This window comes from Topomyia yanbarensis, chromosome 2 (genome assembly GCF_030247195.1).
Source record: "Topomyia yanbarensis strain Yona2022 chromosome 2, ASM3024719v1, whole genome shotgun sequence".
NCBI lineage: Eukaryota > Metazoa > Arthropoda > Insecta > Diptera > Culicidae > Topomyia > Topomyia yanbarensis.
The window spans coordinates 417683419-417709695 of NC_080671.1; the positions used below are offsets into that span (position 1 = coordinate 417683419).

Below are 26277 nucleotides of genomic sequence, written 5' to 3' on the forward strand. Positions count from 1 at the left end.
GTTTCGAGTTGGAACTTCATTTATGGAACGATTTTTTTTTACCACTATAATACTCCGATTCAAAGTTAAAAATATTCAAATTTATTGAATGAAAATTGATCATATTCAGCCGCATTCATTTTCAATATTCAGTGACGCAGCTGAAAACATCAAACGAACAAACCGCCCATTCATCCATGCAGATTTTCATTCGTCTCCGATTATTACACGAAGCGATCGTGCAGCAACGAATCAAACGCATCAAAGTAGGCCCTGGTACAATGTTAGCGATGATGATTGTTGTTTCGTATGCTTTACCGGCATTTGAAAACATTTTCCTAGATAAGTAGTGAAATGAATATATTGTACGGTATTCAACTGAATGAATAACATGGATATTTGAATGAATATTTTTTCTATTCACCGCGAGTCGCATCAGGTTCATTTTCAGCCGTCAAAAAAGAGCTTCGATTATTTTTAACTCTGCCCCGATTACATTTCGAAGAAATGTATGAGCCAAATAGTTGCAAATGGCTGTAATTTCAGAATAATTGCAAATAAAACTAAATTTCTTACTCGTTTGTTTCATACTTTGGCAGTGGTAAGCTTTTTCCGAGAAGAAAATAAAGTTTTTGTTGTAAGCTACCCTAACAGAAAGCAATATCGAAATTGATCGTAGAAACATTGAATTTACAACAGTTTTATTTGTTAACAACAACTTGTCTTGTAACATCGATGTACTTATGATTTAGCCCATCATTCCTCCAAAATCTACAACGGAACAACAATGTAAATCGATGTTTTTGATTTCAGAATGTATGGGAAAAGATCATTTTTTTCATTCTTACATCCCTTAACGACCCCCCTTTTTCCATGTAAAAATCGAGTTTGCAATGAAATTGGATGTAGAAACAACAAATGTGATTTATGGGGGTGGGCGTAGCGTATTGGTAAATCGATTGCCTTGTACGCAACGCACCTGGGTTCGAGTCCCGACCCCGCACATAGGGTTAGAAATTTTTCATAAGAGATTTTTCTAACCCGAAGAGGCGAATGACCTTAAGGTTAAAACCTCTATAATCGAAATAAAAAAAAAAAAAAAAACAAATGTGATTATATTTCCATTGCAACTTTTCCAGAATAACATTGTTTTTTCGTTGTAATGTTGCAGTAAAAAATGCTGTAATACTGTTGTGCATTTCCATTCGGGTAGGACTCACTTGCGGGTGAAAAAAGAAAACTGTATCACTTTGCCAGTTCTTGAGCTGAATCATAGGTGTCGCATGACTAATTTTGGTTTTGCCACAAATCGCCAACTCACACCCCTGCAAGCACATTTTTCGCATCACTTATATGAGGTACTAGAGCGACAAAAGCTTTTCCCGCTGGTTTACTTTTTGTCGAAGACCCTGTTTCTGTTTCGCCTTTCGCATAAAGTAACTGAACGGCACCGAGAGTGGACGTGTTTCGTTCGTTTTTCCCTCTGATTTTTTAACTTCTGAAGATTCGTCATCGGTGTAGAAGAAGGTTAGAAAAGCAAAAAAAGCAACGGTTCAACGAACAATCTAGCGTGGAAGTGATAACTTCCCAAAAAGGAAGTTTTATTTTGCTGGTTGAAACGTGGTCGGAATTCGTCAGGTGCGATTCTGAAGTTTCGTTAGTTAAAAGTTGAAGCAGAAGTTCTGAGTTTACTGTGGAGGTAAGAATTTCACAACGCAGATGTGTTAAGTAACAGCATTTTGAGGGCAAACCTAATTCAGTTCCAAGAATAGATTTTGAAGAATGGCTACCTACTTTCGGCCGACGAGAGATTTTTTCTACTGTTGATCCGCATCGTTTACCTATTTTTGCGTGTTATTTCCATTTTTTCAGACACCGCCATCTTTGATTATATTAAGAAGTGCATCATCTTCGGCGGCATAGAACAAAATAAAGCAGTTTGAAGATTCGACAAAATTAAAGCGAAAGCACCATGAACACGGTCACGGTTAGCAAAGTTCACTTCAACAGCTCGACCGGTGTCTCGCTAAATGACCGCTTCACCGTTATGTCCAAGGTGATTCCAGCTGACAAAAATTACGCTACGATCACCCGAACGAATCCCCACATGGCAAATGGAATTCTTCGTCGCAAGCGATCCAATTCGGTCGATTCGCTTAACACTAAAGGTTCGCTAGCGAACCGGCAGCTGCTCAGGCAGCTGGACAGACTGCATACGGGACATAATTCAGCGTTTCGTCAGAAAAATGTAAGGATGTTGCTATTAATATTAAATCTATGCAGGACTAGTGACGATTTTTTTTTATAAACTGATTGTTATTTTTCAACAGAGAAACATTCGCTCCGGTCGGCAGCGTTTAAATCGCAGTAATTTTGCAACGAGAGTTAATCTTCGTCGGGCAGCCGGAAATACGCTTTCACTGGTGGGAGGCTCATACCACCTTCAGCGCTCCAACAGCCTTTCCGATATCGCCACGTGAGTAACATTTGACGAATAAATAGTATTAAGTTCATCGTAGCTTTGTGTATGGTAATTTAGCGGAGGACGAGTGTATTAATGTGAAAGATTTTATTGGTAAACAGATATAAATGTGCCAATATGTCATTTCCACCCCACAACGTGTAGGTGGGGTTGGTTACAAACAATCACTTTCGTTGACGACCCCTTCATGCACGAGGTTCAAATAAAATACTGTAGATGTTGTCTATCGCATTTGTAGTAACAGCGGAACATTGATTTCAATAAACCACCATATCGTGGAATATGGAAATCATTTTATCGCGTGACTCTGAGCGAGCCACTTTGACTGAAGTAGGGCGTTATTGGTAGGTTTTCGCTTTCATTGGACGACGTAACGTATTGTTGCATGGGAAATTTGCACTCATCATGGAGGGTGGGTGATATGGGGCCTGATTTCGGTCTATTGATTTTTTTTTATTTGTTAGATACCTACGAATCGGTATCAATCATGTTCTATTTACGGTAAGGTGGAATCTCAAGCTATATTTTAAGTTCTTTTTGGGCGACTTAGAAGACTATAGATGTTTGTCTTAAGTCATGAGTCCGCTACGTACCTTACCTTTATTCGGAGATTTGTGTCTTGCTATGCGGTTCGATCATATTCCTGTTTGGAAGGGAATAGATGAATGGAAATGGAAAATGCCAACACAATGTGATCACAGCACAAAATAAAACACTGATGAACTCTATACGACCGCCCTACGCATAATTGTCCAATGTATATAGTGAATCCGAACAACTGTCATCCAAAAGCTGTTGTAAATGCCAAAATCGGCATCAAACGACGGAACCACACAGAAACAACATCTGCGTGAAAATAGCATTAACGGAGGAGAAGGAAAAATCCAACTTGCTCAACTACCCATGATCGCATATTTGTCCCGTTTTCTATGGGGCTTCCTATCTTTATGGGACTGGTATGCGATCATGGGCAGTCAAAAAGTGGCTCCATTTCTATTCCAATCGAATAAGCAATCATGCTTGTGCTGCCATATTCAACAATTGTTCTTTTTTTTGCAAACCGCGATCGTCTTACCGAAGGACAGAAAGACAGGCCTTCAAAAGCATCTACATATTGTCGTAAGAGAGATGTTTGATATCAACGCAATGGCCCTTAACGACGTGCACAATGGGACCCGTTGGGCAGAGGAAGTAATCGCATTGGGATTCCGATTGCATCTTTATATTTTCTCATCCGACATCTCAAAAATATCCCAACAAATTTGCATGCATTCTATGGACACCCGTTTCTACAGAATCTGCAAAAGAAATCTGTTGACTGCGGAAAACTTCGTTTGACCCCTATTCGTCTTGGACTTACTGTGCAGAGTTGTCATCCTATTTTATTTTCACTTGACGAGAAATACGATTGAAGTTATGTTTTTGTCAATCCTTACATGTAATTAGTCTATGTAACCACCATTTGGGGCCAAGGGGTCTGTTGGTGTAGATCAATGAATAAAGTGAAGGTTCTAGAGTTGACCACGGTCCCTTATGGAACTACTTGACTGCTGGATTGCTACGTCGAGTCTCGGATACATTTCAGGAATATGTCGTCCCCCATCGTCAACTCAAATCGATATTGAGATTGCAACACTTTAAGTAATGTTGACATTTTTCGAAATATTTTGAGCATTTCGATATGTAAACGACGAAACCGATCGAAGACAACAACATCAACCAAGCAATGAAATTTCTTGTCTATTTGGCATTCACCTGCTATTTTTTTCTCGCTGATGTGCCGTCTACGTCAACTGAATCCAACGATGAAACGGATCCCAAATGGCGAAACTGTACAACCCGTTGGAAATATATTCGTGAACCAACGTTCTTGTTAAATTTTGATACAAAGGACTGGAAAGATCATGTGTATAACCAAGGAGAGCATCAATGGATCGAGGTCATGCAATTTCCGACACTTGTGAAACAATTGTCGATTGCATGCCGTGTCATACGTGGAACGTGCCATTTAAGCCAATATATTCTGATAGATAACCTTCTTACGAACGAGTGTGAGGTGATTGAGAGGTGGAAGCAGTACTATGACGAACGCCTCAACGGTGAAGCAGCAGAGGGCGAAGCCGGTATGGCAACGGATCTTGAAGCACGCGCAGAAGACGATAGGCTGCCGGCCCCTGATCTCCAAAAAGTCAAGGAGGAGATCGGTCGGCCGAAAAACAACAAAGTAGCCGGTGTAAAAAAGTAAGCATAAAAAGTCTCTTTCGGCATATAACCTAGAAATTAGGAAATCGCGAAGAAAGAGTTGGAGGTTGATGTGCGAGCGGGTTGAACAAACTTCCGTCGTTGCAAGACTACAAAAAAATCTCTAAAGATCATACAAATGGGTTAGGTAGTGTGAAGAAGGACGACGGAACTTTCACCATTGATTCCCAAGAAACACTTAGTATCATGATGGAGAAACATTTTCCTGGGTCGTTTCCCATTAATAATATACAAACACAGAATCAAATTGAAGCAGAGCTTGACTCATATGAAGCTAGTGCCGAAGCTCACGAAATTGTCAGTGCTATATAAACAGTCGTAAAGGTGGAATGGGCGATCGACTCCTTTGAACCATTCAAATCGCCGGGGATGGACGGAATACTGCCAATAATGCTACAGAAAAGCAAACAGAACATCATTCCATACCTGACGAAAATGTTTAGGGCAAGTCTAATACTAAACTATATACCTACAAGCTGGAGACAAACAAGGGTAATATTTATACCAAAATCTGGGAAGCGCGATACATCACTTCCAAAATCTTTTAGGCCAATCAGCCTAACCTCCATACTTCTGAAAATAATGGAGAAAATGATTGACTTACACATTAAAGCAGAGTACTTGAAAGACTCTCCACTGAGCGAATTTCAATTCAAAGTAACAAATCAACAATAGATGCATTACACATGTTGATTGGAAAACTAGAGAATTCTATGGAACACAAGCAATCTCACTTTCGGCTTTTTTAGACATAGAAGGAGCTTTCGACAATGCATCTCATAGTTCAATGCGGAATGTTATGAGAAAACATGAGTTTGACATTTACACAATAAATTGGATCAACTCAATGCTTACAAACCGTGAAATAACTAGCGCGCTTGGAAACACGTCACTGACTATGAAAACAAATAAGGGATGTCCTCAAGGCGGAGTTCTATCACCCTTATTGTGGTCATTAGTTGTGGACGAGCTATTGAAATCATTAACTGAAATGGGATAGGAAGTGATTGGATTTGCAGATGATGTTGTGATCCTTGTGAGGGGAAAATTTGACTATGTTATCTCAAATAGAATGCAATCTGCAGGTTCTGCAGAAGAGCCGCGAATACAACGTGCCCACACATCATTTGTTCATCGATTTCAAATCGGCGTATGACACAATCGATCGAGATCAGCTATGGCAGATAATGCACGAGTGCGGTTTTCCGGATAAGCTAACACGATTAGTCAAGGCGACGATGGATCGGGTGATGTGAGTTGCTCGAGTATCAGGGACACTCTCGAGTCCCTTTGAATCTCGAAGAGGGTTACGGCAAGGTGATGGTCTACCGTGCCTGCTGTTCAACGTTGCGTTAGAAGGTGTAATAAGGAGAGCGGGGATAGACACGAGCGGCACGATTTTCAGGAAGTCCGTCCAGCTTCTTGGCTTCGCCGACGACATTGACATAACGGCACGGAACTTTGAGGCGATGTCGAGTACGTACATCAGACCGAAAGCTGAAGCCAGCGGGATTGGACTTGCCATCAACGTTTCGAAGACAAAATACATGAGAGGAAGAGGTTCTAGAGACGACAATGTGGACCTTCCATCCCGAGTTCCGATTGACGGTGACGAAATCGAGATGGTCGATGAATCCATGTATTCGGGCTCACTGATAACCGCCGACAATGATATCAGCAGAGAAATTCAGAGACGGCTCTTGGCGGAAAATTGTGCCTACCTTGGACTCCGGAGGACGCTCCAGTCGAACAAAATTCGCCGCCGCACTTAGTTGATTATCGGTGGTCCTCTACGGCCACGAGACCTGGACTATGCTCGTGGAGAACCAATGCGCCATTGGAGTTTCCGAACGAAAGGTGTTGCGTACCATCTATTGTGGCGTGCATACCAATAAACCATGAGTTGCATCAGCTGCTGGAAGAACCATCCATCGCGCATACCGCAAAAATAGGACGTTTGCGGTGGGCTGGACACGTAAGAATGTCGGACGACGACCCGGTGCAGATGGTTCTTGAGGGCAACCCGATCTCGAGAACTACCACATTAGATTTTTGTTATTTTTTGATAGGGGAACACAACTAACTTTTAAAAAGGACAATCACACGAATTAACTGTTTATGTTGGAACAAAATTCCAAATATCTCGAAAACTATAGCATTTTGGGAGATTTTTGTAAAACGCATTTTGATTTAAAACGATACTTAAAATTATACTCTGTAATAAAAAAACAGTTTTAAGCATCAATCAGTACGGAATTTAAAAACACGTATAAAGTTAGTTAGAAAAACTTTTCAACTGATAAGTTTTCCATCATACAATCACATTCAAAATGTTTCTTTTTTAGGTTGTTGTAGAAAAAATATAAAAAATAGGTTCTTTCACAATTTAAATTTTTAAACACCATTTTTTTTTTTTGAGAAATGACCCAGAATTTTTTTCAGTGTATATTTTTTGTACAGAAATATTCATTCCCTGTAACTCGTTCTCAGAAAGTTTTGCTGTATAACATACAGTAATCGAACAAAAATTTTGAAATAAATGCACGTAGAAATGTCTACACCCTTTTAAAGAAAGGCTCTTGTAGCAAAACATTGCAATTGTCAGAGAAAATCAAGAAGATTCATAAACCGAACTCAACTTCAAAGTTTCGTTCGAATCGTCGATGGTCATATTTTGTGGTCGGCCGGTTTCACGAAACATTCAAATCCAACTTCTCTGAGAGGAAAAGGAAAATCATCAGCATATTCAGTGGAACGGTCATGTAGAGCGACGGTCGAAGACCGTTTACATGCGACATGCCATCCTTTTTAGAGTTCTCACTCGATAAAAGCACGGTACAGGCTTTTAAATTGACGAGTAGTTTTCGGTGTTTCGCGAAACGAAAACGGTTGCACGAGACACGGTGGACTGGATAACGATCGTGTGCTAAGGGACGGTCGAGGACGGCAGTTGCACCTTGTACGGCTGGCAAGTACCGCGTAGGCCTGCACGTGAAAAAATTCAAGCAGGGATTTCAAATATTTACGCGGGCTACAGAATAGTCGCTTTGGGTAGTCGAGGAAAGGAGCTGCCAAGGTACCGGTGAGCTATTTAAATTTCTCAATCTCAATTTCATATTGGTCCGGAAGACAAGGCAATATTGGCGTGGGTCGAGGTTATGAATGGGTATCAGGAATCAGGAATCAGAATATATTGGCTCAAATGGCACGTTCCCCGGACGTAGTCGGGGATTTGTGCCTTGCCGTGTGTTTTCATCATTTCCTGAGCGGAAGGAAAGGACAAGGAGGTGTGGGGAAGTAGAATTGGAAGGGTGGGAAAAATAACAGCACGAAACAAAAATAAACAACAGGTAAGTTAAACTCACAAGTAGTTCTTACTTGCCTGCGAATAAACCTAAAGCTCTTTACCACATTGGATAAGAAACTTTAGTATGTCTCTGAGTTTCAGTCGGCATGGTTGTTCTAGAAACGCCTTTGTTTGGCGACACGTTTGTAGATTTCTCCAATAATTGCGGTGCTCGGACGAAGCCCAGGACCGAATTTTTTCCCTTATCCAACTTGTCGAAATTGGCAGCGCGGGCTCAGGACCAACGAAGTCAATCGCTGAACCTGCCCTGGCCAATTCGTCAGCCCATTCATTTCCAGTAATACCGCAATGTCCGGGCACCCAGACAAGGTAGATAGTGTTGACAATGCTTAGTTCTTCGATTTGGGTTCGGCACGCGATCACTAGCTTGGACCGGGATTTGTCTGAGCTAAGGGCCTTGATTGCAGCCTGACTATCGGAGCAGAAGTTTATAACTCTGCCGGATAAACTCAGTTGAAGGGCCGATTGCACCCCGCACATAATCGCAAAGATTTCTGCTTGGAATACAGTACAGTATCTACCTAGTGAGTGAGATTGTTCCAATCTCATTTCACGACAGTAGACACCAGCACCAGCACGTCCCTCCATCAGAGAACCGTCAGTGTAACAAACCACTTGCGTTTGTTGTTGTCTTTCCATAAAGCCAGACAACCACTCCTCTCGAGAGGGAATCTTCACATGGAATGTCCTGTAAGGAAAACTACAAGTGAGTGTAATGTCGCTGGGAGCAAGAATATCTTCACCCCATGTAACCATTTGTGACCACAATCGTGTATGACTGGTAGCAAGATCAACATGATTATTGTTCCAAAGCCCAGTAACCTGCAGTCTGTATGCACATGATAGTGCTTCTTGTTTTAAGTGTATGTGTAATGTTTTTTTAGGGTTTATTTGTCACCGCAAAATTGTTATGTTTTCTGTTTGTTGATTTTTCTCGGTGAAATTAAAAACGATACTAGTTTTCTTCGTCGTTACGTAACGTTTCGGCCTACTATGCTTCAGCCATCAGGCTGAACTAGTATCGTTTTTAATTTCACCGAGAAAAATCAACAAACAGAATACATGTATGTGTAATGGTTTGATAGTTAGAAGTGCCTCAAGAGCAGCAGTCGGAGTCGTGGTGAAAGCACCAGTCAACGCCATGAGCACCATTCTTTGCAGATGGTTTAGCTTTGACTGGCCTGTCATCAACTCTCCCCTCTGTCACCACACAAGGCATCCGTATGACACTATTGGACGTACAATTGTCGTGTAAATCCAATAGATGTATTTAGGTTAAAGACCCTAGGTCTTTCCAAAAGTTCGTCTGCACTGCTCGAAGGCCATGCACGCTATCTTGCCTCTGAACTTAATGTGAGTTTGGAATCCAATATAACTCCAACGTATTTGACTTGATCTGCACACAGTAGCTCAGAATCAAAGAACTGCAAGGGACGAACCCCGGTAGTTATTTGCTTCTTCGTGAAAAGTTCCAGTGAATTGTTGTTTGGGTTAACTGATAATTTATCTAGTCACCACTGTTTGACAGATTTTAATGCTTGTTGCATTAAAGATTGTTCCGACGCAAAGTCGAGTAATAAGTATTTGATAATCGTTAGAAAGCCCATAGGTTGGAAATCGACGAGCTCCGGGGAGGCTTCCCGCGACCCTTCGAACCAATCCGCATCTAGCCATGACAACAAATAAAGCTGAGATATGACAATTATAATGTAAACACGAAATGTAACATACGAATTTTTAAGGGCGAATGACTCATCGAAGTTAAAGCCCCAATAAGCAATACAAATACAAGATCCCCCTCGGCATGATACTGTGCCTTGATGTGGTCCGGGGGCTTTTCCACCAAAACAGTATTACAGTGATTATATCACAGAAACTTGGGATACGATTATTTTCTTTTTAGTTAGGCTACGGTTGTATACCATTCCCCCGAAAGCCATTTCCCAGAAAGCCACTCCCCAGAAAGACATTTCCCAGAATGTACCAATCCCTAGAAAACCATTATCCAGAATGTCCCATTCCCCAGGATGCCCCATTCCCCAGAAAAGTTATCGGCTCTATAGCCGCGTATAGAACAAGGGTAACTGGCCTTATAGGCATCGTATTGTACATGAGTGCTGTTCAAAAGCCATTTTTTTGCGAAATATTCGGCTGATATACATACTTTTCTACCGCGCCTATGGAGGAATATCAAAACAATTTGTGTACTGGTTGAGAAAAAAAACAAAATGAAAATGGAGCAAAAGTTGTTTTTCTTTCTTTCTATCTATCTGCCACATGTGTTTAACTTTTTTCAATACATCGTTTGATCCAGACTCGAACTTATGCTTCTACAAGCTATGGGGATAAAGTTGTTCCAGTGCGCTTGCTGTTTGATCCATTTGGACATTTGGTTATATGAATTATATTGTCGTTCTTAAATTGAACGATTTTTGTTTTGATTAGAAGTTGATTTCACTCGCTGACGAATAAAAGCATGGTTTTGGGAATATTTTTTTTTCAAATTACCTCCTTTCCTACACAAAACTAAAATTTATTCATCGCGGTTTACATTTTCTGGCTCAAAAATTTGATTCCCTTTAATTTGTTTGTGACTCCTAAGCCGACAAACTTTTTTTTGTGCTTACAAAGTGCGCCATATCATATTTGTTTTGATTTGGACTTCATTGTTTCTGATTAATAGAAATGTCAACCATTAACGGCGTTATAACGGCATCGCTGACTACCGCTTACGGCTTACAACTACAGGGTTTTTAGGCTCTGAAGTATAGCTTCATATACCCATATACGGTCTATTTTAATGCTTAATGTTCGTAATGCTTATAAACATTCGAAAAGCTTGTATACAACTTATAAACATTCGCAAAGCTTGTATACAACTTATAAACATTTGCAAAGCTGATATACAGCTTATAAACATTTGTGAAGGTCATATAAAGCTTATAAGCATTGGACAGCTCTTATATAGTCAATATACTGCTTACTTTAGTTCTTAGTGGTTTGCTGGGTCATTATTTGTGGTTGAGCCAAAGGTTTACGCATAAAGGAACTTATGCGGTGTTAAGCTGCTGAGGATATGCCGTCGAAAGCGGCGGCCTCTCGCAAGCAAACCTGTTATCCTCTCGTATAACCCGTTTACTCGAACATAGGACTTGGTTCCTTCTTTCAAACATGAGCAGTTCTTTGAATTTGTACGCCAAGTAATTCTTGCACGCAAACTTGTGATCTTTTCGTCTGCCCGGTTTATTCAAACATATATGTTGATTCCTTCTTTGAAGCTTTGGTTGAATCCATATTAAAATTGAAATGAATGCATATTTTGACAAATGGGTTCGTGGGTTTTTAGAGTTTCTTTTGTATTGGGAATGTTTCGTACACAAATGTACGATCCACCCGATTACTCGGTTTACTCAAACAGGTTGCACTAAATACATTCGAAAGTATTTTCATACCTTACGCCAAATGGTACTTATACCACAGAGTTACAGACATAATACTTGACAACAATTATTCGTCAATGTTAGCGATCATTTTGAATTGAATATATTACTAGTTGGGACTGTTAAAGCATTTCCGATTATGGCGCCACTGACATATGCACAAGTATACGGGGGATATACCAATTGCTCCTGGGCCTGAGGGTTGACTAATTTGTAAATGAATGGTTGGAATCGTGTATAAAAGGTGTAGCTAGTGTTTTGGCCGAATTGGTGCAATGATATTTTTGCGAGGAGCCGCCGCTTTCGACGGCTTATCCGTACAAGCTTAACATCGTGCATCATGCATCAGTTCCTTGACTTAGGTAATGTACAAAGTTTTGGTTTCGCCAAATAACCTTACATACATAACACTGTTTCATTCTTTGGATCCTAGGAAGGGGGCTACCGCTTTCTATGGTTGTTGTTAAATGGCACTGAAAAACACACCATTACTGAATTTTGCGATTCGTCCTATATGTATGCTTATATTATTAAAAGAAAAGTAAAAATATTGCTATTGTCTAATGCTGCTACCAGTGCACTTTTCGAGGGCGTAATATGGCCAACATACTGAAAAAATGTTTCGATTTTCATCAAAAGAATTTCCCACTTCAAAAAAATGTCTGGGAAATGGTTATAACTGCGGAATGAACTTATGAGCATTGGTTCATTCTGGTTAAGGTTTTCTAGAAAATAGTTCTTTCTGGGGAAAACACTTCGGTATTTTAGTTTCTGTGGAATGGTTTTTCGGGAAAGTCTGCTATTCTTTATTTAAATTCGATGAAAGTGGGAACGAGTACAGTCGTGATTCGCTGGTTGGGCCACAGCCTTGTCCAACTAACTAATTTGATTCGCTAGTTGGACCCAGTAAACGAAATGGCGGCTAGGCGTGTTAAAATACATGCTGGCGAGCGGTAGGCTATTGAAACATTGTTCTAGGAAACCCGCCGTAACTCCCCAGCAACCCACCCTGATAGTGTGGGGACGAATGTCAAAAACTCTCCAAAGGAGATGTTGGCAGTGTAAATGCATCTGTTCATATCTCTAAACATTGTCAGATTGATTGTCAAAGTAAATTTTACACGAGATTTTGACGTTCAGATGCTTTGTAGTTGGACAATGGTCCAACTAGCGGAGGTCCAACTAAAAAGCGGTCCAGTTAAAAAGTGTCCAACCAGCGAATCACGACAGTAGTACGTTTGAAAAGATCAAATCAACAAAAAAGTTAAACTTTTCTGGGGAATGGCTTTCTGGGAGATGGTGCATTCTGGGGTATGGAATTCTAGGGGAGTGGAATTCTGGGGAATGACTTTCTGGGGAATGATTTTCGGGGGAATAGTATACAATCTTAAGCTACATTGTGATCAATTTGAGTACTTAACTTGGCGACCTTTATTATCCACTTCCATGGTACCCTTGTTGCTATATTTTCAATTAGATCCATGATAACACTCACTAACACCAATTGCTTATTCTCTCATATACACTAACAATCTCTCATTCCAAATGTACAAACGTGGCCTACGCGATAACACAAACCTGGCCACAAATACGAACGCCCGCGATCTCGCCAATATTTAAACACCCCGATTGATTAGGTGAACGTTGGAACCTAAGAATCTAAGCTCGCGCAATCATGAATCGGTCACGTCCGAAAGTCTCCGCTCTTGATCCTAGCAGCCCAAATTCATGCCTTTAGTTGGACCAATAGAAATAAAAACTAGACAAGACGTCCACGCGCGATCATTGAAGAATACGCGAACATGCGAATGGCCACACGCTTATAAAAATAATGTGTCCACGCGAAGTTACATACATACTAGCACACGCGACAAAAAAGTCCACATACAAACGCTCGAGTCCATCGCGTTCATCCACGCACGACCACACCCACGATCTCGTTAAAAGCATAACACCCCGGTGACTAAGTGGATGGTTAAGCACTTATAAATTAACAATCCCGACCAAACACCCCCCTACTTAAGTGAACTTTTCAGCACCTATAACTTTACAACCGCGGTCTCAAGAATTAACCCACCACTCGCGTGATCATAGACCGGCTACGTTTGGAATTCTCTACTCTCGATCAGCCTGGACTCATGCCTTCAGTTGGACCAATCAAGAATAATGCTCATATTCACCAGACAACACGTCCCTCTACCATACACTAAAAATAATTTATCAGATTCACGGTCCGCGCGCGATCGTTCAAGAATACACGTGAATATGCGAATGGCCAAACGAATCTAAAATAGAATTTATGCACGCAAAGTTAGAGACACGCTAGCATTCAAATGCTCGAGCCTTTAGCGATCACACTATTACACAATTAGTAAACGCCCACGCTAACCCAGACAAATAAGCACTGTACTGACTTATGGACGGACATACTAAATGACTTAACATTACGCTCAACAAACCTTTCATACCCTTCTTCCCAGTCCATCATCCCTTCTTCTCCTATAGAGTGCATGTCGTCCGCATGGAGCAGCTCAGTCATTACCCAAACTATCCACCTGACCCGTACCAGGACTGACTTAACTATAACTGTTCCACCTGGTTTCGAAGAAAAAAAAGAAAAAAAAGCAATACAAATACAAGATCCGTGGGCTTGGCGGTGAACTCCAGACTGTAAATTTGTATGCTTAGGGATTTGTAGCTTGGAGACCTTGGATTCTGTTGGTCCCTAGAATCTAATAGCAACACGGCGCGTGCTTCAGGTGGTGGATAGAAGCGAAGATATACCCTGACGACTGGCAGATTAATTTATTTTTGCTATCAACTCAACTAGATCCAGACCGATGCAGTATCCTGTGGTTAGTGGTTCATTACATATAATCTAAATTAAATATCATTCAATTTGCACAATGCATTAAAACTTAAAGCAATTAGCCAACGATCATACCATTTTAAACCCAAATCTACACGCACAGAAATATTTTTTAACTTCAACAATATACTGTATTGAAATCAACAAAAAAAAAATTGTTGTTTCCCGGCTAACAATAAATATTGTTGACACCAACAATTTTTTTTGTTGGATTCAATGAAATATTTTTTTGTTTTTAAAATACAGATATCCCATGGGTCAACAATTTTTTTTTTTGAAATCACAAAAATTTGTTTGAACAACAATGTTTAGTTGCTGAATCAACAATTTTTGTTAGTTGAATCAAAAATATTGTTTTTTGAAATAATAAAATTAATATTCGAAGCAACAAGTTTTAATTTATAAAACAACTATTTCTGCTAGTGGAAACAAAAAATCAGTTTTTGAAATAATATAAAGAAATCTTTAAAGCAACGAATTTAAGTTTCTAAATTAACCATTTTTATTGGTTGAATCAAAAATATTTTTTATTGAAATAATACTCAAATCTTTGAAGCAGCCATGTTCATTTGTTGAATCGAAATGAAGCCTTTGTTGAATCAATTATTTTTAAATATCGATTCTACGATATGTAAGTCAATAGTATTCGTTTTTTATTGTAGTTTGAAAGAACAATAATATTTTTAATATTTTATTTATTTTAAATATTTAAAATATTTACAAAATTACAATGCCTAAAATAGAGTCTACCGTCTACTCTATGTAAATTTATAGTTAGTGTTTGCAGCTTTTCTATATCAACAACTATCCTAGGTTCATTTATTATAATTACTTCAAAACATTGTAAATGTTCCACAAATTTTTGCGCGTGAATGCTATAGCAAACTAAAAATAGTTTTTTATCATCGTCAGTTAGAATGTCTTGTACTTCATACATGCTAATCAAATCTTTGTTGCTGATATAAAAAATGGTTCCTTTAGTAAACAACGAACCTTGTTTCCAAAATTTATCAATATGACATGCTGAATCTTTGTTAATCTCGCAGTAACATTTGAAATTCATGAGCAAGCGGTAAAAATGAAATTTTAGATTCGCTGTAGTCAATTACAGGAGCAATAAATATATTGTTGAATACGTTGTAGGCGAACTTATAAGCTCCTTTTATGCCTAATGATTTACATAAGTTGATCTTATTATTATTTATCCTGCTATACTGTTTCGCGTCGCGGTGTTTTGCTTCGCCCCTCATGGCCCACTGATGACGGGGTGTGCCGGAATGCATAATAAATGAAGCGTAGTGGACAATGTTATGGTGCTTAGGTTTGAGAGTATCTTTAAACAATATTTGGTATTGTTCATGATGAACAATTACTAACTGTCTTAAAGTTTCTATTAGACTTTTAGGAATTTCACGCAGCATCACAATATGACAAATTTGTATTAATATGCAAAAATGTTGCCATACTTCGTCATGTTCAGAAATTAATTTTCCCACAATGAGCGGTAGAAACGTAACTAATGTCTTGATTTCGCTTGCTGTCATTTTAATTTTTGTTTTCAATATGTTAATATCTTTAATGTCGTTGGGAATATTTGAAGAATTCAAGCTCCCAAATACGAAAACATTTTTTCTATTATTTAACTCATCAAGAGTAAACAGTTTTTTAATATTAATAGAATAATTCAATAGATGTCTGAGACCATATACACATATTCCTTCCCATACATCATGCATAGAATCAAAATATACGTTATATGTTATATGAAAAGAAGGGATGCGGTTAAAAATACTGTCGGTCTTAATACCGGTCAGTGAAACGTCATTCATTTTTAAATCTTGTTCGTAATTATCTACTGTCCTAAAAGTTTCCTCGTATTCACGGACATCAGTCTCTCTCTCTGTTCTATTTCTTTTACATAGTCTACAATAAAAATGAGCACGAACTGATTCTACCATATCTAGGATTCCTGACAATCCTTAATTATCGCCCGTAATAAAACCTATCATAAAATGAACATGTATTAGTTTGTTTTCATATCTTACTTCTAATCCTTCCGTTTCAAGTTCAATTAATACATCTATCAGATTGCTGAACAGATCTTCATTGCTGAATTCTTTCCTATCCATGGACAGTACATATCCGGCTACAAGAATATTCACTAATTTGGCTAATATGTAACCCGGCAAACTTGGTATGTAGTAGTAAATACCGCATACCGAGGTTTGAGTAGCATGTGGAGAAACGGTGTCCCCTGAAGTAAAATCATCAAAAAAAAGATTTAATGGTATGATGATTTTCGACGCCGCATCTTGTGTCCGTTTCTTCCATACAGAACCATCAATTAAACTGCGAATGTATCCATCGTCAGATGGGGTAAGATTGTCTAAAACAGTTTTCATCACGTTATTCGATTCCAAATATTTTCGAAGATTGAATTTGATAGGCATTAATATTCCTGAAATATAAAATTGTGTCATTAAGCTAAGATAAATTTAAAAATCGCCTTTATACTAACCTGTTATTGGATCACTATCCATTAACTGTCCACTTCTTACAACTCCTGGGCGCAGTTCATTACTAATAACAAATTCCTTTGGTGCAATGTAGAGGTCAGTGGATTTCAATTTTTCAATGCATTTATATTCTGTGTCAACGCTACTAAATTTTTCACACATTTTATCGAACATGTGTTTCCCTTCTTTTGTAATTAAGCCTCTAACTTCCATTAGTTCTGATACCGTCACGAACGGCTTTAAAATTTTCGTCTGTATATCCTTGTGTACTTCAAACACAGTTTTTCTTGGCATCGAATTCATATTTAGCCATTTCAAATTGAAATCAATTGACATTTTTTCTATTTTTTCTAACACAGTACTCATATCAATTGTATCGGAAGATAATGAATTTTGTTGTTCTAATGATTCCAACGAAAACTCTTCATTAATTTGTACACTTCTACTCTCCTCTACATATTCGTGTCGTACATTTTCGGAAGTTTTTGTTACAAATTCATTTATGCTATATTCGTTGCTAACAGATACGCTTTGAGCTTGTTCATCTTCTTCCAGGTGCTTTTTAAAATGGCGGAAAAACGAATATCGTACGCTAAATCTTCGGGTACAGGTTAAGTGATTACAAGCATATATAGGCAGTTGATCGTGGAATTTATTTAAATGATCATAAAAACGATGTAAAAACTTCGATTGCCATGGACATTGCGGTACAATACAAGAAATCATGACGATGCTTTTGCACGAATAGCTGTAACCATAGCCGTGATGTTGGTTTGTTCACTCGGGAGAGTAAAATCGTACAAATAACATGCCAGTAAATGTCAAACAGAAGCGGTCTGTCGTGGAAAATCAAGAGAATATGATTTATAGAGCTTCAAGCATATGTCCAGTGCTTTTTGAAAACTAGGAAGCTTATACGACACCACGTTATTCCACACTGTGAATCCTGTGGGATGTTTTAAATCTTCTCCATGAACAACTATGAAGGGGGTTGATGCTATGTCGTAATCACGCCAGGAGCTAAATAGTTTAGCAATTGTTGCTTGTAGCTCTGACAGGTCTTTAACAAGTACTACGATGCTGTCTCGGGATTCAAGAATCGAAGGTTTCCATCGTCGTTTTCCCGAACAGATCAATAGGGGGCTAGGCAGTACGTGAGCCAACAACCAAACAGTAATCAAGGATTGACCATCTATGAATGAAAATGAACATATAATTGAGTCATGCAATTATTACTAAATCTAGTTATTTACTTACCAACGGATATATCATCGGCTTTAAGAAGCTCAAGCAATGCTTTTCCTTCTGTATCTGAAACTTCAACCTGCAAGATATGACGAATTCCTTTTAGAAAACTCGACCAGCGATCGAAAAGGAGTTTTTCTTTATCAGGAAATTGCAGCTGAAAGTCTATTTGTATCAATTGATATCCTTGATGGTTTCTAAAGACTGGATACTCAGATAATAGCAACGAAGCAGTGCGGTTTTTGAGTTTTAATAATTCGTAAATCCTCTGTGCACTTGTATTTTTCCATTTATGTTTAACTTCATCCCATTCATCCTGATTGTGAGTTATCCAGTTTATAGTTTGTTTAAAGTCGGCAACTATAACAGGAGGCATATTATTGGTAATATAGAGAAGCACTTCAGTTTTTGATTTGGCTTACCTTGCTGATCCGTAAAACAATGTCCTCCTTCAGCTTGTTGATGCTGTTGCGATGATGATGGCTGTATCGGTTTGTCTTTCGTCGCTTCCTTATAATTAACGTTACGATCATATAATCTTCCCTTTGCCTGTTTACGTATTTTGATTTTTTTACCAGCACTGTCCTTGGTCCATGTGGGCTGATACCAAATTTCCTGTAAAAAATATCACAAAATTGCAATATTTACTTTTATTTTCTACGAACAATACACGGTTACGCCTACTGAGTAACGTACAAAAAAGTATATATGATACAAGATATGATATCAATAATCTATGAGGCACAAGACATGCGCAGGTGTATGGAAAGGAGGGTTAATTACAAAACAGTGAACATTAATAGGAATTACATACACACAGCACCATTCTGATGATTTGCAGGGATGTCTTACCTGTGGCTCGCTTGGAAAAAGTCTATGCAGTTCGATCGCTCTATCCAGCAACTCAGTAGGAGTCAGTTTGGAAAACCGATCCTTGAACTCATCTACAACAATATGCGTGATGCTTTTTTTGTCGCTTCGTGACAGGAACTTCTCGTCCCTATATTGCTGGATAATTTGTTGTCCTTTGGGTGAAGAGCCAAGCAAATATGCAGCTGTGCAGTTTTCTCGGGTTACAGTGTTCTCCGTGGAAGGCAAAATTGACTGCAATGGTATACGATCTACCAGCGTGGGGAGGCCCTATAGGAAAGAGAAAAGAAAACTATATAGTGGCAGTTATACACAAAAAATAATTTCTTATGGGTAACAATTAACGTGAACAAAAAATACCTGAGCTTTTCTCCAGGTATTTAACCCGTTGATACATTTAGTTCGCTCGGCCAGAAACGGAACCGGAATCAGCTCTTCCACCTCGCGTCGCTCGATGATGCGCAATGTTTCAGCGGTGTATTCGTTAGCTGAAAACAATAATACTTTAAAACAATTGGCACAAATAAATAATAACTTACTCACCGATAAAGCTCTCAATTATCGACACCGATAACCCAAATCCATTTAACAAATCGACGGTTTCAATAATTTCAGCGGACACTTCTTCCACTGCAACCTCCTGCTGTACATGTTCTTCCGGCGAACTCATTTTAACTTTTGAATGTTTGCAAAATGGCGGTTTCTTTGCTGACTATACTAGACCTACACACTGAAAAAAAAAATCAACAATTTGTTTTGTTGATTCAACAATTTATTTTTCAAATCAAAAAAAATATTTTTTTGAATTTACCAGCGAGTATTGTTGATCCAATTATAATTATTTTTCGAAATAACAATAATGAATTGTTGAGTTCAAAAATGGAATTTTTTGATTCAACTACTCGAAATTTCTCTGCGTGTAAAGTAAACATCATTCAATTGCACAATGTATTGAATTTAAAATTTAAGTGAACTATCCAAAGTATTGGGACCATATCAAGTCAAATGTTCAAAATGTGCCTAGTAATTTTGAAGAACCATCATCCACGCGAACCAAACCGTCAATAAAGTGGCTATGTTCCCAAATATAAGCAACTTAGAATACGTCCCTCCCGTTCTTTTCTTCTACTTCATTTGTCTGTTTTTGTTTTACTTCTAGTTTGCTTTTCCACTACTCATGTAAACTAAAAAATCAGTCAATTTATACGCTTCTACCTAATGTCTTCATTTTTTTCTTTTGATTCGGCATGTTCTTTTTCGTTTTATCACTATATCTTAATTTAGATTCATTATAACACTCACTAACACAATCAATTGCATATGCTCCCATATACACTCATAATATCTCATTCAAAACGTACAAACGCCGCTAGCCTTCGCGATAACACAAACCGGGTCAAAAACGCGAACATGCAATTGTAATCATCCACACTGTTAGTACTGTTCAATGCACCTTTTCATCACATTCTGCAGCGCAATTATTCGTCAAGTATACATCAATCCATTAACCCTACTTCAACCCACACCCTGTTCCTCTCCCATGGCGTTTTGGTGGTCCGCATAGACTATTCTGCCATTACCCCTCCGATCATCGGCCTTGGACTGACTTGCGCTCTCATTGCCCCACCAAACGCTGCGAAATGAAAATGAAAATGAAAGAAAACGTTAATGATCTATGCTAAGTACTCTGTTGTTGAAAGTATCGAGTTATTAAGGGGTTACATTTCTTAGAATTTTCAAAAAATCGAAAAATATTTCAATGGCTGAAAATGTGCTAATGCGTAAATATTAAAAAAATACTGTGAATAGCGAACTTATAACAAGTATTTAAGTACACATGATCTAAATGTAACGAATTGTTTATTGAGACAATAGAAGAAAAAAATTCTTCGGCAAAATAATTTTCTGTGTTTTGGTACTTTCTGCGGAACAGTTTTCTGTATTCTGGTTCTTTCTTGGTGAAAGTTTTCTGGGCTTTGGTACTTTCTGGGAATCAGTTTTCTGGGAAATAATACTTTCTGAAATATGTGTTTCTGGGGAAAAAGCTTCGGCATTTTTTCTTCTGGAGAATGGTTTTCGGGGGAATGTTATACATACTATGAGGATAAACTAACTTTCTTCTATAATTATAACAAATAAATGTTATACCGAAAGGAAAAAAGTCCATTTTTTGGAAATGTTTATTCTGCGAAACGAAATATTTGTCACTTGTTCTTATGCTAAATTACCTGCTTAATCTATTTTGCTACTACACGTAACTTTTGCTCTATAAAACATACTAAATTTGCTTCAAATATTTTACCTTGAAATATTCTTTCCATCTTCCAGAATGAACGCCGATTACGTCGAGCGGCAGGCGCTGTATCGCACCAGCTCTCAGCAGCACGTCTCGAGCCGTCTTGGCAATAATTCAAGAGCCCGCAGCCGCTCCCGCAATGCCCGCCAACCGTTGCATCGTACGAATTCTTCCGCCAATATGGGAGGACGATCCAGATCCCGGGGCGGCCGGGATCGTTCAAATTCGGGATCACGTTCGCGTCCCCGTATGTCCCGTTCGCGTTCACGCGTACAGTCCGTTCGCGACAGATCGCGCAGCACCGGTATGAATGGTTACAATGGCGGAAACTATGGAAATCGTGGCGGCAGTGGCTACGGTCGCGCACGTGGACGCTCCAATGGTCGACGGGGCCGTGGTAATGGTTATCTAATGCGTACTGGTTCACGTTCGAACCTGCGGTATGGAAGTGTGAATGGGCGACTCGGCACGAATCGCACCAATGGGTACCGCGGTGGACGCGGATGGATTGGCAATCGTGGTCTACGACGTGGAGGAGCTACCCCCTATCAGAACGATTGGAACGGAGGAAGACCCGGACGAAACCCGCAGAGGTAATGATCCGTTGGTATAAACGCAACTGAGAACAATTCTTTGATGAATCATCCTGGAAAAGGATTGATTGTGGAAACAGTCCCTTTTTGAATCTTGGGTTGGTGAAAGCCCTGCAGATCGCCGTGCAGCGATGATAGAAACGAGTATTTCTAACCCAAATCTAATTTCTTGTAAACAATCCTATTCTTAGAGGATATAACAGAAGGGAGATGCCGAAAGAGAACTTGAAATCGTTCAGTAACCTTGTTGAGTGGCCGGCAGAAGCAGAATCGAGCGTGTTTGGATTAGTTTCATCTCACAAAAAAGCTATACAGCCAAAAACATTAATTTCAAAGTGACACATGCTAACTGGATGCATTTACTCGATACATAATCGTAGATCAGAACGTAATGGATTGCTCTAATTGAAGACGTGGATATATTTTTCAAACAACAGTGAAACAGTTGGGGATTGTAACAGCAGTGCTCAGTGACAATTGACTTTTGGTATCCTTACTTTCGGAAGCACATTGATAAACAAGACTACCACCATTAACAGTCAGCTCTTAACCGCTCTCCTGGCAAACCGTATCTTACATCCTAGGTTACTGATCGTTTGAATCATATACAAATGGTTATACTTCCCCAAATTTATTGCACTTCGCCGGTGCCTTTCCCGAACAAAGTACGCTCGATCGAGCACTTTTCTTGTAGTTGTTGCAGTAGTAGCCCTGTGGTAAGACGTGAACCAGACAGCACTGCAAGTGCTCGGACATTTCTTCACGACGCTCTGTTGGGATACAACTCAACTGCCCTACAACTGATGGATTAGCAAAACAACGGTTGATCAACATGGAGCGGCCAGTATGTGGTCCATCCTTTAGTCCATCAGCTGGGAAGAGTCTCTCTGCGACGTTCGTCTTGGCTAGAGATCACTGGTTTGGTATAAAACGCTATCATTTGTTTGGTATCATTGTGCAATCATCACTGGACTGTGTGCGAGTACTTCTCGTAATACTTTTTTTCTTTTTGTAGCTCAATCGACCAAAACCGAAGAAGGAAGCTTGGGGATCGGCTCGGAGGGAGTTGGTTCTGGGTGTATTTGCGGTAGTTTTATGTGGTTGGGGAAGAGGCAACGTAGGAATTAACCATTTGATTTTTATATGAAATGAAAATACTCCAATTATTTTCAATTTTCATGCTCGCAACTGTCAGGTTGAACTTATCCCTTTTTGAGAAATTAATTTTATTTCAGCCAGCTTTGTAAAATACTACGACTTCTGTTCGTTATTATGAATAAGCTTAATATATCTGTAACTACTAGTGCATTATAAATAAAAACAGACTAGCAATACACGTTGATGCTTAACGGCAGATATTCTGAAATGTCTGTAGTTTGGCTCATAAAGGAAAAATAGAGCAGCCAGGGAATAGGACAAACTTTCAATTGTGAGCAAATTGGAAAGGAAAAATGATTTCTCCAACCTTTCAGTAAGGAACTTGCCCTAAAGACGAGCATTATGGAAGTATACCGATATTCAAATTGAGCGGCTGGCAAAAAGTTGGAAGACCAGATCATATTCTGTAGAACTTCTTTAATGGTATTACGGATGCTTCAATGTGAGAATAATTCCTACACTGTAAAACCGGACTTATTGTTGTTCCATATTTTGATTAGTTTTTTAACCATTTCATCAGTATTTGGCACCGACTTAGTATCAGATCTCTTCAATTTTTAAAGTAAAAAGAGTGCTACGCAATGCACTTGACTTTTGAGATCATCTTATTCAATTTAAAAAATATTTATCTAATGCAATTCAGGTACAAACCAGAAACAGTCTTATTCTGCATTACCACGGATCGAATTTTCGAACTGATTTGACTGATTTCCGTTTGTTTTTTTTGCTGCCGTTATTGAGAATGCAAATCATAAAATTTCATTTCAGAAATTCATTTCAGTTCTACATTGGACAACATATGAAAATCTGTTTAGTATGAATGTGGGTTCAATGAAAAGTTTATAAGGGATGATCCATAAATGACGTAGCATTTTTGAGTGATTTTTTACACCCCCTTCCCCCATCGTAGCATTTCGTCACAAACCTCTAAATACCCCCCCCCCCCCTGGTAATTACGTAGCTTGACAGTAACTCTGCCCCCCCCCCCCCCCTTTTCACCGTATTTTTTTTTTAAATTCTATTCTATTCCCCTTTAAAAAAGCTACGTAGCATGACATGACCCCCTACCCCCCTGTCGTCACACATCATCACAAAATACAAAACTTCCCCCTCCTCCATATAATGCTACGTCATTTATGGATGATCCCTAACTTTATTTCTGGCAACTACAAACACCTATTAGTGATCCAGGAATTAGTCAGATAAGGGACATTTAATATCTCGACTTTGATACAAAAATACCAAATGGGTGGGAAGTCTAGAGAAACACTCGATTTTCTTAGCCTGATTTCCATCATTTGAGACACACATGCTCTGAAAAAAAACCAAACTCATTCCACGAAACAAAACTCCGCACAAAACTCAGCATTCTCGTCGGGCCCGATCCTAAGCTGCCCTTCGTCTTCGCTTCTAATTGCAGAGGAGGAGGAGCTGGCGGTTTCAGCGGAGGTGTAGGTGGAATCCCATACCGTGGACGTTCGCGCTCTCGGGGACGACCGGCGTCACTGAATCGGTCACGTAGTGGACAACGCGGTCGCAACAGTTAGTTGCTTCATAGGATTAAGTTTCGAATCTGAGCTAATACCTGTTATTTTTTGCTTTTTCTCCGGTTTTAGCATCACAAGGACGCAGGCTATCGGCATTTTCCAAAAGTAAGGAAGATCTTGACAAGGAACTGGATCAGTATATGGCCAGCACGAAGTCATCACTGGACAAGGAGATGGACGAGTACATGAACGGGATGCACCGTAGTATATAGGAGTTGGTAACGCCTGGCAGTAGACACAGACTGGGCGGTTTGAGTAGGATGGAGGTTCGCTGTCCAATCTAATTAAACTAATGATACAAAACACATGTGTGTGTATCCTTATAATTAAAGTAAACTGCTAAACTAACTATAGACGATAAGGAACCGTTTTTCTGTTTAGAAAAATGAACTTGATAAATCGCCGAAAACTGAACTTGAGGAATACATTTTAGTAATTTATCAACAAGGTCGTGAGCATTGAATGTATATAGAATATACAGCACCTGCAAACTAAGATGAGAAATAAATTGTTTTCTTATGACTGAATACATTAACAGATTGGTTTTGATTCTACTACGTCGGAATGCCTGACTGGTTTGAAGAAACCATTCGTCGTAATGAAGTACACTCAGGGTTTTTTGACGCGGATTTTTTGGGCCGTGTTTTTAAGCGGATTTTTGAATTTACGCGGTATCCATTAATGAGGTTTTCATTAACGCGGATTCTTAAATTTTCACGGTCTTCATTTACGCGGATTTTGGAATCTACGCGGTTTTCATTTACACGGCCTGTATCCCCCGCGTAAAACAAACCTGAGTGTATACTTTTTCCACATTGCGTCGCGCCGGGTCAATAACAATGGAAGTTTCCTAATCTTGTTGGCTGTTTCTGTTGCGATCTTTAACTGTTAGGTATGTGAGCATTACTGCTAAAATGGAACCTACCCTGTCACTGTGGTGTGTAATCTTTGCAATGTTGCTGTTCTGTCTCCTGTTAACTGTATATATGTTTTTCGAGAGCAGAAAAATATGTTCAAAACAACTTGACAAGGAAAAAATGTACCAAAGCTACAACTCAGGGAACGGATTTAAGTAGCCACCCGACCCGCTAGTAAAACTACTCTTGCACGCAACCTGATTCCTCCCCGAGAAGAGGTTTTTTATGTGCACAGCGCACACTCATATTCAATTACTTTGTAGTTAGTTCTTTCCGTAGGGTTACAGTATCCATCCTTGACACACTACCAGTTTTCGACCATCCACACAACGTGGTAATTTCTGTATGATATTAGGAAAACTAGGTGTGGGTCGAGCTACGAGGACAATCTAGACGGCAAACTTCAGACTCTAATTTACTGAGCCCTTCGGTTCCCTTGTGCCATTTAGTATCACTTCTTCGTTGAGCTTCCGACTTATCCGCGAAGTACTCGATCTAGTCCCTGACGATGGCCTACTCCGATGAAGAGCTCCACGGAGAGGGAAGTTCGAAAGCGAGCCAACCAGCCAGGTGCCGAGATCAATTCGGCGATTCCGGTGGAGTAGGGCGTCCGGTTTGTTGGAGGCCCGACAAGACCGGTGGTGTCTCGTCGCGGTCTACTCAGTCCAGCTCCCAGCGGTGAATCTAGCTTACGCTGACGGAGAGTTCACTTGCGAAAGAAATTCTCCCAATACCG

At 39.4% G+C, this 26277-nt stretch overlaps 2 protein-coding genes across 2 annotated transcripts; one reads left to right on the top strand and one right to left on the bottom strand.

Moving 5' to 3' along the window:
• The first annotated feature begins 1419 nt into the window (after positions 1-1419).
• LOC131685198 (chromatin target of PRMT1 protein) lies at positions 1420-25159 on the top strand. Its single transcript, XM_058968747.1, has 6 exons — positions 1420-1678; positions 1852-2227; positions 2310-2455; positions 21359-21919; positions 24498-24619; positions 24694-25159. The coding sequence occupies exons 2-6, from the start codon at positions 1952-1954 to the stop codon at positions 24834-24836; spliced, it is 1248 nt and encodes a 415-aa protein (XP_058824730.1). The 5' UTR covers positions 1420-1678; positions 1852-1951; the 3' UTR covers positions 24837-25159.
• Positions 18400-19948, bottom strand: LOC131685199 (uncharacterized). The gene is made up of 5 exons (XM_058968748.1): positions 19842-19948; positions 19574-19760; positions 19391-19518; positions 19013-19300; positions 18400-18775 (listed from the first exon to the last, which is right to left on the bottom strand). Exons 2-5 carry the CDS (start codon positions 19698-19700, stop codon positions 18521-18523), a joined length of 798 nt encoding a protein of 265 aa, XP_058824731.1. The 5' UTR covers positions 19701-19760; positions 19842-19948; the 3' UTR covers positions 18400-18520.
• Positions 25160-26277: the final 1118 nt, after the last annotated feature.